Consider the following 12839-nt stretch of genomic DNA (forward strand, 5'->3'; position numbering starts at 1 on the left):
CATTATTTGTCTAACAATTTAATCAAAGCCAATTTTAACAGCCTTAATCAAATTATTTTAAGTATATTAAATACTAATAGAGATTTTTCTTTGAAAGTGAATGAGCTACAATAGATGTGGCATTGTTCCTAATTATTAAAATATTTTTTTATTTAATTATTAAAAGATTTTTTAAAACAAACACAGTTTACTCTCAGGAAATTGATAACTGGTAGCTCTAACTGTGGGAGATGGATAGTCCTTAAAATCAATGTTTCACAAGAATCACTTTAAACTTCTTCCTACAATGCAGTTCTGAAAATATTCTTTGTTTCCATTTTCAATCATACAATAGGACACGTAACCACAAAAAGGTAACGTGTTATCCCACAATCACTGATTAATCCTTTGTCTTAGAGTTATGTGACAAGAAACAATAAAAATGAACACAAGTCTGAAGTTTGACAATGACTGGCTGGTGTGTTGTGAGTTGCGAGTAACGTCACTTTCTGTGTTGCCATCTCTTACTTTGGCATTTCTTCGTGGTCATTTTTAGTTGTTGCCTCAATGCAATTATCAATTTTATATTGTCAACACTTCATATCAACAAAATTCCAAGCTCAAGAATCATTTCTACAGCAACAATAAATATACTGACATCCCGAAGACTGATGTATCGATACTAATACAAACTCTTGCCATAATTAATCAGGCTATTATTATGCTGTAATTAATAATTAGAAACTAAGTAATTACTCTTGCTGTGATAGCATAACTGGCAAGTGCACCTCACAGTAAGCAGAGGTTGCAGGTTCAAGTCCCGCTCCAGGCTAGTTCTTTTCTTCCAGAATGTTTAAATTATTTAATAAATTATTATAATTATTAATTTAGATAAGAGATGGTGCCTAATGTCTATATCTAGTACCAAAGTACTTAATTTCTAATTATTAATTATAACATAATAATAGTCTGATTAATTACAGTGAAACTTTTACTGTTATTAATTAGCAATGTAAATATTAATGCACACCAAGAATCAAGAGACTTGTGCACGTCCTCTTCTGACAATGGCACTAGTTTTACTGTAAAGAAGCTTGTGTTTCGATGCATGTGACGGGTGCAGGAACATTTCTCCTAACACTTCTAATTATGTGATATGAACTGATGATAATACAAGATAGCAAAGCTATTTTTTGACATAAAGTTGTTCCTTTCTTGACTGCCAGGAATTTTTTAGGTGGTCCATCCCAGATATGTCAAACCCCATCCCTCAATACCAGGAATAGCGGACAACTCTCTGCTTAAACATGACTTTATAGGAGATTTGTCTGCTTGTGGTGATTATTGTCAATCATTTGTAAAAATATTCTTTGTATTAAGAATAAAATTATTAATTTATTTGGGATTAAAGTCTTTCCTGGAGACGTTTAACGTACATACCTCGACACATAAAGACTGCAACATTTTCAAATAGCCTTCAGTCTCAGACATTGCTTCTTCTATGTCAGTGGCCTTTTCCCGCAATTCGGCAGCTCGTTTTTTAATGTTACGTAACTCCTCGTTCCTTAATTGTCTCAGCTGATTATCCAATTCGTTTGCAATGTGCTGGCCTGGGATTGGTTCGGGCAATTTAAAACTAATAATAAAAAATATTATTTTTAGTAATTATATCCAATAAATAAATAAAATATAAATGTACTGTACACCTACTCCAAATCTTTCAAAAGATCATCCATCATATATATGAATTGCACCGCTAATTCGGGAAGAGGTTTTCTTGTTTTCATGTCTTTTTGAATCGTTTTTATATGTTGTTCCTAATACATAAAAAACATTTAATCTATTAAAAACAATTGTTATTTATGTAAAACTTTACAAATCGATTATACAAGAAAGTATTTTTGACATAAACTGTTAATTCTATAATACAATTAATTTTTCTCATTATTAAATGCGTGAAGATAGAAAATGATAACTTACCAAATTATCTATCACCTTTGTGATCAAATTCACAGTCTCCAAACGGAAAGCAATGTCTTCCCATTGAGATGTGACGATAACGCAAGGTTTTACTTCTTTCCACGGTAGATAATAGTAATTACATCCGTCATATGCCGCATTGGTAGGTTGGGTAGTGGATGGACTGGGTGTCAATGTTTCTTCGAATTTATTTCCAAAGTTGCCTGTTTGCATGAAATGAAAACTTTTTATTTTCGATATATTACATATATTAATATACAAAATATTACAAAAAGTGCATAAATTTAAATGTAAAAATGTTCAATACTTTCGTTTACAACACTTTAATTGTCATTCATTTCCCCATGTAAATTTCCATCCACAAACTATACAAAAATATATTTTGTAGTTCATCACTTTGTTCTTTCAGTTTAAGTGTGCATGCTTGAGTGCATAAATACATGAGTGCTGATGCATTCTGCTGTGTAATTGGCATGGATTAATCTTATTTAATATCAGTAACATCATTTGCATCATTCAACATTCAAAAAACAACAGAATAACAATAAAATACTCTAAATATATATGTCTATTGTTAAGATCTATGTCGGGACTGGCCAAACCTTATCGTAATGGGAACTATACATCGCCTATCAGAAATACAAGAGCCCCATTCTCTATTGAATCTGTGTTTTACATAATGGATACGTATTCCCATATATTTAATTAAATGTATAGGATGCTCGGTACGGGTCTAGAAGACTGCGCGTGACTTGCAAGCTACAGTTTGGCTATCGTAAATCTATGCAGACAATGTCATAAAAGTTATGAAGCAAATAAGATGTAATTTAATACATTAATTTATTGTAGTAAAGGTAATAATTACATTATTTAGAACAGAACATACAGTATAATCGGTGATTGATATCAGTAAAAAGTGCACGCAAATTCAAGGTACTTAACGGACTACGATTTCACTTATTACAGATAAGCATGACCTATAATAGAATTGACTTATTTGCAAGAGAGGCAAACAATAACGTACCAATCCAAACTACCCACAATAAAGACTGAAGACAACATAATTGTTGATTGTGCTACAAATTAATATGTACAGTATGCATTAAACAATGGTTTGGAGATCATAAATTTGGTACATTTTGATAGCATAATTTGTATATTTGCATTTAACACAAGAGTTACAAATTTGACTTTGATGTCGAGTCCAGTGCTTAGTCATTCGTTGAACAACAGAATTTTTAAAAATAAATTAAATCATACTATCTTGGTAACTACAGTATGACTACCTTTATAATTCAGTAAAAGTTTACTTCTCAAATGTTTTCGGTCTTCTTAACCGACTTCCTCGAGAAATTTAAATTTCCCGCGGAAGGTTGATTAAGAATAAATAAACTTTTATTGCACCATAATGGTAGTTATACTGTGATGATGATGATGATACATCTTATCCATAATGCATATCAATCTCTATATTACGAAATTTTGTAATAATCGAATAAATTACTTAACCCAATTATAATCTGTTAATTTGTTTTCATAATTGTAGTTTATTCGGGGTGTCCAACAATTTCCAATTTTCCCGAGATTTCCAGGTTTTCTAGGATGGAAACCAGTATTTTCCCTGTCTGACTGAAAACAACTTATGGCAGAAATTAATTCACAGTTTATTTGATGTTACCAAATGTAACTCAGTTTTAAGGCTGTTCAGTTCCCTTTAATACAAATTATGATTAATCAATTCATGTATTGTTGCTTCAAAATATGCATAAGATTGTCTACTCAAACCTGTTTTTGTGTGGTCTTATTTCGTGCGATTTGTTTTGTGTGATTTTTTTTTGTGCGGCATATGAAAATTTCAATCAAATTGGGACATAATTGACTTCTGTAAAATTTTTTAAAACTCTATTGGATGTTTTCTATGACATCAGCAGGTTTTTTCAGTTTTTATTCAGTAAAATTTTTTTCTCCTGCAGGTGTGAAATTTCACACCTTGTTAAATGAAAGAATAACACTTCCTGCAGCTATACTTATCAAATAAAATCATTTTTTAACAATTATTTTTAACTTTTTATATAATTTTTCTGTAAAACCACTTTTTGGGAGGGTGTTTATTTCCTGGAAATTATTTCCCGGCAAATTTTTTTAATGTTAGATTCGTATTTAAGTGGAAATAATTAATTAATATAAAAAATAAAATTTTTAGAGGATTTTTTCCCCCATTAGGAATTGCAGAAAAAGACCCAAGGAGTTAAAAAAGCAATTCCTAGTTATTTCGTATGGTTTTGAGTTATTTTCTACGTGAGACTTTTTTTATGCAGTTCCTATTCACCGCATAAAAAAAATACTTTTTAATTGTGTTGCGAAAACTATTTTTTATAGCTACTTGTGAAGTTTCATATGATTTTTTTTAATGCGTTTTCTTTTATGTGGTCCCTATCCGCAGGTTCGAGTGTATATTACACACGGATTTTACACAGCAATTTTATTAAAGTAAGGAAATTCAAATTGACATAATTGACATTATAATGTAAACTCAATACAACTTTTCCAAATTATGCAATACACAGTGAGTAGATCTCACAAAATAAACAAAATAATCATACTCTTTACTAATTATAGAATAAAATAACAACACCTTTCTTTACAGTTATTGCAACTGTTCTTTAATGTCCCTGACCACCTTATTAGCTTCTGAAAGAATTGTCGTCATCTTTCTTTTTCAGCTCTTTTGTTATTTCTGCAGCTGTTGACTTTTCACTCTGTTCTTTCTCTTGCCTTATTTATTCCTGTTTACAAGGTACCATAGCTTCCTTTTATCTCTGGGCTGCATTTTGAATTGTATGGATCAACTGTTTTGATATATACAATGTCCCCAATCCACCAGCTGACATCACTATATCATATAAGCTACATCTATTGATAAAATTTTGATAATGGGTAACACTCAAATGAGGTAAAATAAATTAACGATAATGAAATCTGTTCAAATTAGTTAACAGGTTTAACATTCTATAATACTTGAAATGATACTAATGTCTCTCATCACTTTTTGCTTCCGAGTTACTTGTTTATACTTCGAATCTAATGTGCAATTCATTTCTCGACTTCCCAAACAGTTGAATGAGTGCACATTAAAACAGAATAAATACAATGACATCTTTCCAAAAGGGTCTTTTAATCACATTTTGAAAAAAAAGTGAGTTTTAGTTGAAATAGAGACCAGTTCCAACCCTGCAAGCATTGCTGAAGTTTACACAGATTCTACATACCCATTTACTCAGTAAGAGCTTTGAACTATGTTGTAATCAGACCTCCTCTACAACCTTATTTTAAATAAAACTGATTGCTAGCTAGAATTGCCAACTGATTTTCAATAAAACCCACAGATGACATTTTAAAATAGGTGATTTAAGATTGAAAAAGCTAGATTTGTTCATAAAACAATTTATAGGTGCATAATTCAAATATTGTACTTTCTTGAAACATTGGAGTAAATATTAGTAATTATTATACTTAAATTTAATCGGCATGTATGATGTAATCTTAGATTGTCATTCATATCACAACACAACGATGCGCACTTTCAAATTGCTTCTGTCGTTCCATTTTCCATTATATGACGCACTCTGCAATAACAATTTTATTTTTCCTTTTTCAGGTTTAATACCAAATTCCCTGTGCTTTCCAAAACTTTTCCCTGATCTCATAAATTCCTAGAGATTTCCAGTCCATTAGACATCCTATTATTGTGTAAGAATTTTGACAATTCACTTTACAGATTTTAGTTATTTGTTAATCGTATGACGACAAATAATATCTTTAACACACTTCATTTCAAATACCAAATCAAATAACTACGATAGCAGTTATGACTTTTAATAATTATATAAAAAAATTGGAATTTTATTCTATTTTATTAATTTATTTTTTGTTGTTGAATATTTACTTATAAAATAATTTATATAAACTTCTCTGTGTATCTTACCGATGCTGACTTCAAATTCAACTGGTGTATCGATGACGCTAACCATACTAGCATCAATAAAAGCTGCATGTAATCTATATTTTCTTCTCCTACAGTATGGCTATAAAAGAAGGATTAAAACTATAAATAAGAATTTATTCTATAAATTTAAAATTTATTTCTATATTTACCATGACTTGTAGTAATTCGGTCTTTTCTACCGGAACAGATTTGACCTCGGAAAATGATCCCAAATTTGTTCGTAAAGAAAGAAGTGCCCTGCCTCTGTACGAGCAGCCTTCCCCTATACCTTTATTTAGACCATCGCATCCATTATTGAGATCTGTGTATTCTCGGGGAGAGCCATAAAAATTCACCCAGGCAGGTCCGTAAGTCGGAAGATAACCTAATAAAGAATAATATGATCAAATTTCATGTTACAAATATAGAAATAGCCAATACATTTGATTCTAAATAAAATATATGGTTGTTTCCATTTAAACATATTGTTTGGTTTGCCTGTTTAAAGGTTTGTACCTATATTACTGGTGGTCCACAGTCTAACCTAATCATTTTTCCAAAATATAATTTCATGCTGTTTAGCTAAAGAAAAAAAAAAGCATTTTCATGCAAAATGTATCTCTTACATTAGGCTACTGGATAGATTATGTCTCAAAATATTTTGTCTAACATTATCTAAGGCAGGGATGGGCAACCTTCTTCTATGTAAGGGCCCATTTTAAAACTTTTGAACTGAAGTGGGCCGCATACAAGAGAAAAGAGAGAAAAAATGCCAGTAAATCACAATTATTTATTCATATATAATTATAAATTAGCATATATATACTTAATTTAACTTCTGGAACTGATGTAAACGTAATATATTGGAAATATTTAGTTAAATATTCGACACTGCTAGTTTTAAATTAGTTTTGATGTGTCTGTTACCCGGTTTCTTGTTTTAATTTTTACTAAATTTATTGTGGAAAAACTATTCACATACATAAGCAATATAAGTTGCAGAAAATAACGTTTGAATTTTTTCTGCATACTTCCTTAAGCTGGGAAATTGATATATTTATTCATATTTTATGCGACGCAGGCTGCATGCGGCCCGGGGGCCATGGGTTGCCCATCCCTGATCTAAGGAGAGGGTTGCCCATCCCCAATTTATGATATAAGAAGCAGATGAGAGCACAGATAGCCTGCATTTTACCTGTAATTCAGTTTAAGAAGCCGATAGATCAATAACTTTGAGAACCACTAATCTGGAGTGACAAGGCAATGTTTTTATTGTCTCAGTCATCCATTTGATAGTTTTTAAGTGGATGTATTTCATTTATTGTTATGGGAAAAATAAATTAATAAATTTTAAATATTTTAACATAAAAACCAACTATAACATAGGATAAATATACACAAACATTACCATATTCTCCTGGAGCAGATATGTGATTTATAGACATCAAGTACGTAGCTATAATGTCATCTTCTGTCAGTCGATCCCTGAAAGTAAGCATTACATTTCTCTGTTATAAAAAAAACTCATTAATTAACACTAATAAAAGATTAAAAAATGCATACCAATCGGTGAGTACAAGTTTTATCTTTTCACACATTGAGGGAAACTACATAAAATTTATTAAAATAAAATAAGTAAGGAATTAAAGCATATAATATTCTACAACATTAAAATCCTTTGGGATTTGTATATTTGTTAGAAATCTCGAACAGTGTACAAGATTCCTAACGAATATAGCAAACATGAAGGCAAATAATATTCACAACATATAAAATTAAAATGATATTTATAATTCATAAGATTCTGTGCCATTTCCAAAATGCATGTGCACTGCTTTATTTTTCTACGAAAATCTTTACATTGCAGTTACCATTATAACTTCACTGAATTTCTCTAACTAAACAAGTTCTAAGTCTGCATGTCTGTACACACGTGCATATAACTTACATGTGCTTTACTTAGTAACAAATCCATCCATGACAATAATGTGAAAAAGTCCAAAGAACAACAACTCAACAATTAAACATCTCACATAAAAAGAGTCAAACTTGCTGTATATAAATTCCTTTTATCCCAAGCTAATTGAAGGCTTGTACTGTACATATTGTGGAGGAACACCTAGACAACTTGCATACAGTTATATTTTCTTTATTTTACAGATATTTTACACGCAATGTGCGATTATAACATCGGCAAAATTTGACGGCAAATTCTTATTCGTGGGATTTCGATATAGCATTGAAACCTCGCAGATAAGATATTGCCGTTGAATTTTAAGGTGACTTGAGACCCGGGGGCCTAAAGTCCGCTTACCTTTGTAAATATGAAATTAAATTCAAATAAGTATTATTTGAATTTAATTGAGTTGTGTTATTACATGAAGACAATAATGACCAGTACGGTTGGCTCTTGGCAACAGCTGCCAGCCCAATGCTTTCAATAGGGCATTAGTAAAATTCTTATAAAAGATTTAATTTGTGTAGATTTGAGCTTTCATTATTCTGGATAATGTTTTGAATAACAATTATTCCTTTCAATGCAATTTTATCCTTGTAAGCATAAAATTAAGCCATAAAAGTAAAATAGCTTTATGGGGAACTCCGTGAACTTTGATTTATCAACCCGGAAGTGTTACAGCGCCTCATTGATAATAAGAAAAGATTAAGTTTAATATTCGAGCTTTTAGACCCAGTAGTTTCTCTCTAGGAGCATCTGCAGTGCTGTATAAAAATTTTTAAAAAATACAACTTTTCTGGCAATTTTTTGCACTGTTTGATTGCTTATATTTTGGCAAACCCTTCATAGAAAACTCTGAAATTTTGCACATTGCCTAAGAAAACAATTATCTTTCATACAAGATATTCAGAATTACTTTAGGTGTTTGGGGCAAAGAAACCGACCTGAAAATTGGCAACTCTGATTTCTATATATACAGTCAGTCAGTGGCAATTAAACTCTCAGATATCAAGAGTCACTGCCATGACTCAGTATCTAAGAGTTTAATTGTCATTCTCATTTAAATTCCGATATTGGTTCTACTTACACTAGTGATTGACAGATCCATCAATCATTCATACAACCAGGCAAACTTGTATACAGATCTATCAGCAATTAGTGTTATTAATGATCTAAATGCATTGTCTAACTTGAGTTTCATGCAAGTAGAGTCCTCTTTTGTACGTAATTGTGTCTATAAAGAGATAAAGAACTAAGTCTTACTTTCTGTCCTTTATTTTAGCAATTCATTACTTATTTGAATGTGAAACTCCACATTACAAACTAGCATAGTCATGCAAGTGCACACAAATTGAGGGTAGATCTGGATACCCAGCAGATCAAAATTTCAGCTTATAAATATCTGATTAAGTGTCATAAAAATCTTATGAGAGAGAATTAGATATAGTATCCGAAATTCTTCTACAAGAAAAGGATTAAATTTAGAAGGGTTGATGACAATAGCTTCTACTTCAGAATTTGCAATTCATGCAATAAAAATGATTGAAATAATATTCTTAATTCTGCATCTCCCACTTTAGAACAAATTAAAAGAGGAGAAGAGATAAAATAAGATCATCATCAAAATTTTAAGACGTGTTGTCCTACAGTTCGATGACATCTCTCATTTTGTACTCGCAAAACTATTTAAATTTCTTCGACTACACTTGAATTCCTTCTAAAAAACTTTTCTTTGACAGACAATTGATTCACTTCATTCGACTGAATCCTCAAACTATCGTCAAATATTTTTAAGGATTATTCATTTGGCCAAGTGAAAAAGTAGTGCAGATTTCTAGTTTTATAATATGGTAGCAAGAATTCTGCAATTTAAAAATTATTCAGTTGGTCTTTGATTGTAGGAATGTCATAAAAAAGAAAATTAATTGAAATTGCTGGGCTAGCTTAATCAGAATGAAATTTTTAATATGTTTTGTTTACTACAATATGCCATGAGAGGAGCAATTCTGTTACATATATTGTCGTGTTGTTTGAATGCTTTTTCTGTGTTACTTATGGAGTGACTGGAGTGAATAAAGTTGTTTTAAAGCATTGTTCCTTTATCCACAATATCAAACAGATATATACCTTATCCATTCCTTGTTTTTCTTTGATTTCAATTATAGTTTTACTCACATCTAGGAGAAAGACTGTCCAAAACTACATAACACAGATATGGATGGATATGCGAGTAATTGTTATGAGAGGAATTTGAAATATTACAAAGAAATATTATGTAATGCTACAGTTGCTATGCTTGGGTGACAAAATGATTCACTTTTTTTCTGAGGTGTCGTGCAGTAAACTGTACTGTTTACATTACTGTTTTGTATATTATACATGTAATTAATAAGTAAAATAAAATAAATTATATGTAAATTAATAGTTCTAGATAATCAGATGGCAGTTTGGGTAGCATAACTGGCAATGCATATGCATTGTAAGCAGAAATTCAAGTCCCACTCCGAGTCAAGCACAAGATTGCAGCTCAACCACCTACCTCTGGACAAATTACTTTGTATGTAATTATAAACTTAGTGATATTATTGTCTATTAATTTGGCAGATTGTCTGGCTGTAATTAATAAAATAATGTAAGGTTTGGTACCTTGTGCTGTATATTACTCAATAGTACAATTGAGGAAGTGATCGAGAATGTGTTAAATAATTTTGGAGACGTGTACATGACAGAATTATGAAGTGTTATGGTGGGCAGTACTTAAAAAGCATAAAAATAACATTACATAATTTATTTGGATCATCCCAGACTGCAATTACTAACTTCTGGAAAACTATTAATAAGATAATCTCATGCTTAACACTCCATCCAATGCAATATGATATTCATTTTTCATTAAATAAATTTCTAATAAAACATTTTGTGTGTACATATACATATATATAAATTCTAAAGTTCTGTAGTAACGTATGAAGTTCTTTCTACAATAGAGGTGGACGAGAGTCAGATAATCAGTGCCCCATCCTTTACCATCAAGCTCTATAATACGGTCTTAGCTGAAACCACGAGCATCAAAAATGGACCTTTTAATTGTCCACGAGGTAGAAGAAATTTTAAAAAATAGAATAGCATGACTTAACTATATAAATTTCATTTATGCATTAACATTTACAAAGCTTCATGGCTTCAAATGCAATTAACCATTGAAATATTGAATGTAAAAATAAAAATAGATGCTTCAAAAATATTATTACCTAACTTAATTACACTTCTAGAGTTAATTCTGTGCTTCTCTGCTGTCTTTCCTTAACTAAAATAATATAAAATTACATACCTGAAAATCTAAAAAAATCCTTTCGTTCCATTCGGGATGATCTTTACCATGAATTATCGTAGACTGTACCTAAGGGAAAATATTATTAATTTTCCTTGTTGGTATTATTTAGTTATGAGAAAACAATTTTGAATTTTGTAGCAAATTATTAATATTTTAAATGTTACAAACAATCCAATATTTAGTTTAAGACAAACAGAAACAATACTTATCATGCATAACAATTAATGCTTCTGTCATTTAAAGGATTTATGTCAATAAATCATAAACTGTTTATAATTTTGGAGTTTGGAGGTTTCTTATTATTCATCTCAAAATTTCATGTTAAAATTACAATCGTGTAAAAGGAAAGATTCTAAACCTAAATGCGATACCATGGAGTCAATAGACCAAACCCCCAACTCCGACTCAGAATTTCAGAAGGTCCAGCTCCAACCTCTAAATGATAATTTAAAGTATACTTGAATTGTTTTAAACCAGAATGGCATTTCATCATTATAAGTACAGTACATAATAAAAAAACGAGTTGGTTGGAGTCAATCTATTTTTACCAATCCTGACTCACCTAGAAATGAATTTACATCTGACTCCCACCCTGACTCCACAACCCTGTACAAAATACTGAAAAAAATAATAAAAAGGTATAGAGTCTTCTTAATGTTCAACATAAGTGAAAGCATGTAGGAGAGGACTATGGCTCCATTCATAGCATAACCAAATGAGTGAATGAGTAGCTAATCTCATGTCAACGTACCTGAAAATCTAAAAAATCAACATTAACATTAACATCAACATCAACATTAACTCCTAGAAGTCATCTTCCAGACTGGAAAGGAGACTGGACAGATTTAAGATCTATAAGGCTCACAACAAGTATAAACCTGCTGGCATCAAGATTTCATTCAACTCATCTGCTTTGTAATCCAGTACTGCATACCCGTAGAACACCATGAGCCCAATTAATAATAAATATCAATTTTAATTCTGAATTCTTGTCTTCTCTACTTAGAATTTGATACAGTTTATAATTAAATTTATTCAGTTATAATTAATTAATTATATTTACATAAGTTACTAACTCAAATATTATAAATAAAGTATATTAACCAACCTTATGTCCGGCAAAAACTACGGCCAAATAAGGGTCGACCAAATCCTTCTTTCTTTCCACGTGTAACATTTTCTTAACGCCGTCAGTCACACTGGAATCCACTAAAAACGAGTTTTACAGTTAACAATATTTAATGATATAATTTAATTAGTAAAAATTATGAGAAATTATTACTTTGTGGTAGATCTATGGCTTGATATACATCTATTATAAAAGATGCCGGTTTCAACTGCACGCCGGATGCGAGCAATAAGTTGCTGTGAAAGTAAATCACTACGGTTAATATAACAATGTTATTTCTTTATTTCCAATTTTGCATCACTAAACACAGAAGTTGCTATACTGGATTACATAAAATCATGTGCTGTTTACAGCTTTCATTATTTACGACTGACTAATATCAAAGAATTTACAAATCATGCTTCTCATTATGTCATAAATAAGTTCTTAATATAATTAAAACATATACAAAATATCATTGAAGAGCAAGATCCTA

The 12839-nt window shown here is 30.7% G+C and overlaps 1 protein-coding gene across 1 annotated transcript in view; it reads right to left on the reverse strand.

The window, feature by feature from the left end:
* The window catches only part of LOC136984785 (myoferlin-like), a 49611-nt gene that overhangs the window by 24914 nt on the left and 11858 nt on the right, over positions 1–12839 (reverse strand). Inside the window, exons 7-16 of the mRNA XM_067281915.1 lie at positions 12518–12600; positions 12344–12444; positions 11233–11301; positions 7508–7551; positions 7353–7429; positions 6115–6329; positions 5945–6044; positions 1960–2162; positions 1690–1796; positions 1420–1615 (exon numbers count right to left, since the gene is read on the reverse strand). Coding sequence (XP_067138016.1) covers positions 1420–1615; positions 1690–1796; positions 1960–2162; positions 5945–6044; positions 6115–6329; positions 7353–7429; positions 7508–7551; positions 11233–11301; positions 12344–12444; positions 12518–12600 — 1195 coding nt within the window. The remainder of the gene's footprint in view (positions 1–1419; positions 1616–1689; positions 1797–1959; positions 2163–5944; positions 6045–6114; positions 6330–7352; positions 7430–7507; positions 7552–11232; positions 11302–12343; positions 12445–12517; positions 12601–12839) is intronic.

This window comes from Centruroides vittatus, unplaced genomic scaffold (assembly GCF_030686945.1).
Source record: "Centruroides vittatus isolate TY-2023 unplaced genomic scaffold, ASM3068694v2 contig_928, whole genome shotgun sequence".
Taxonomy (NCBI): Eukaryota; Metazoa; Arthropoda; class Arachnida; order Scorpiones; family Buthidae; genus Centruroides; species Centruroides vittatus.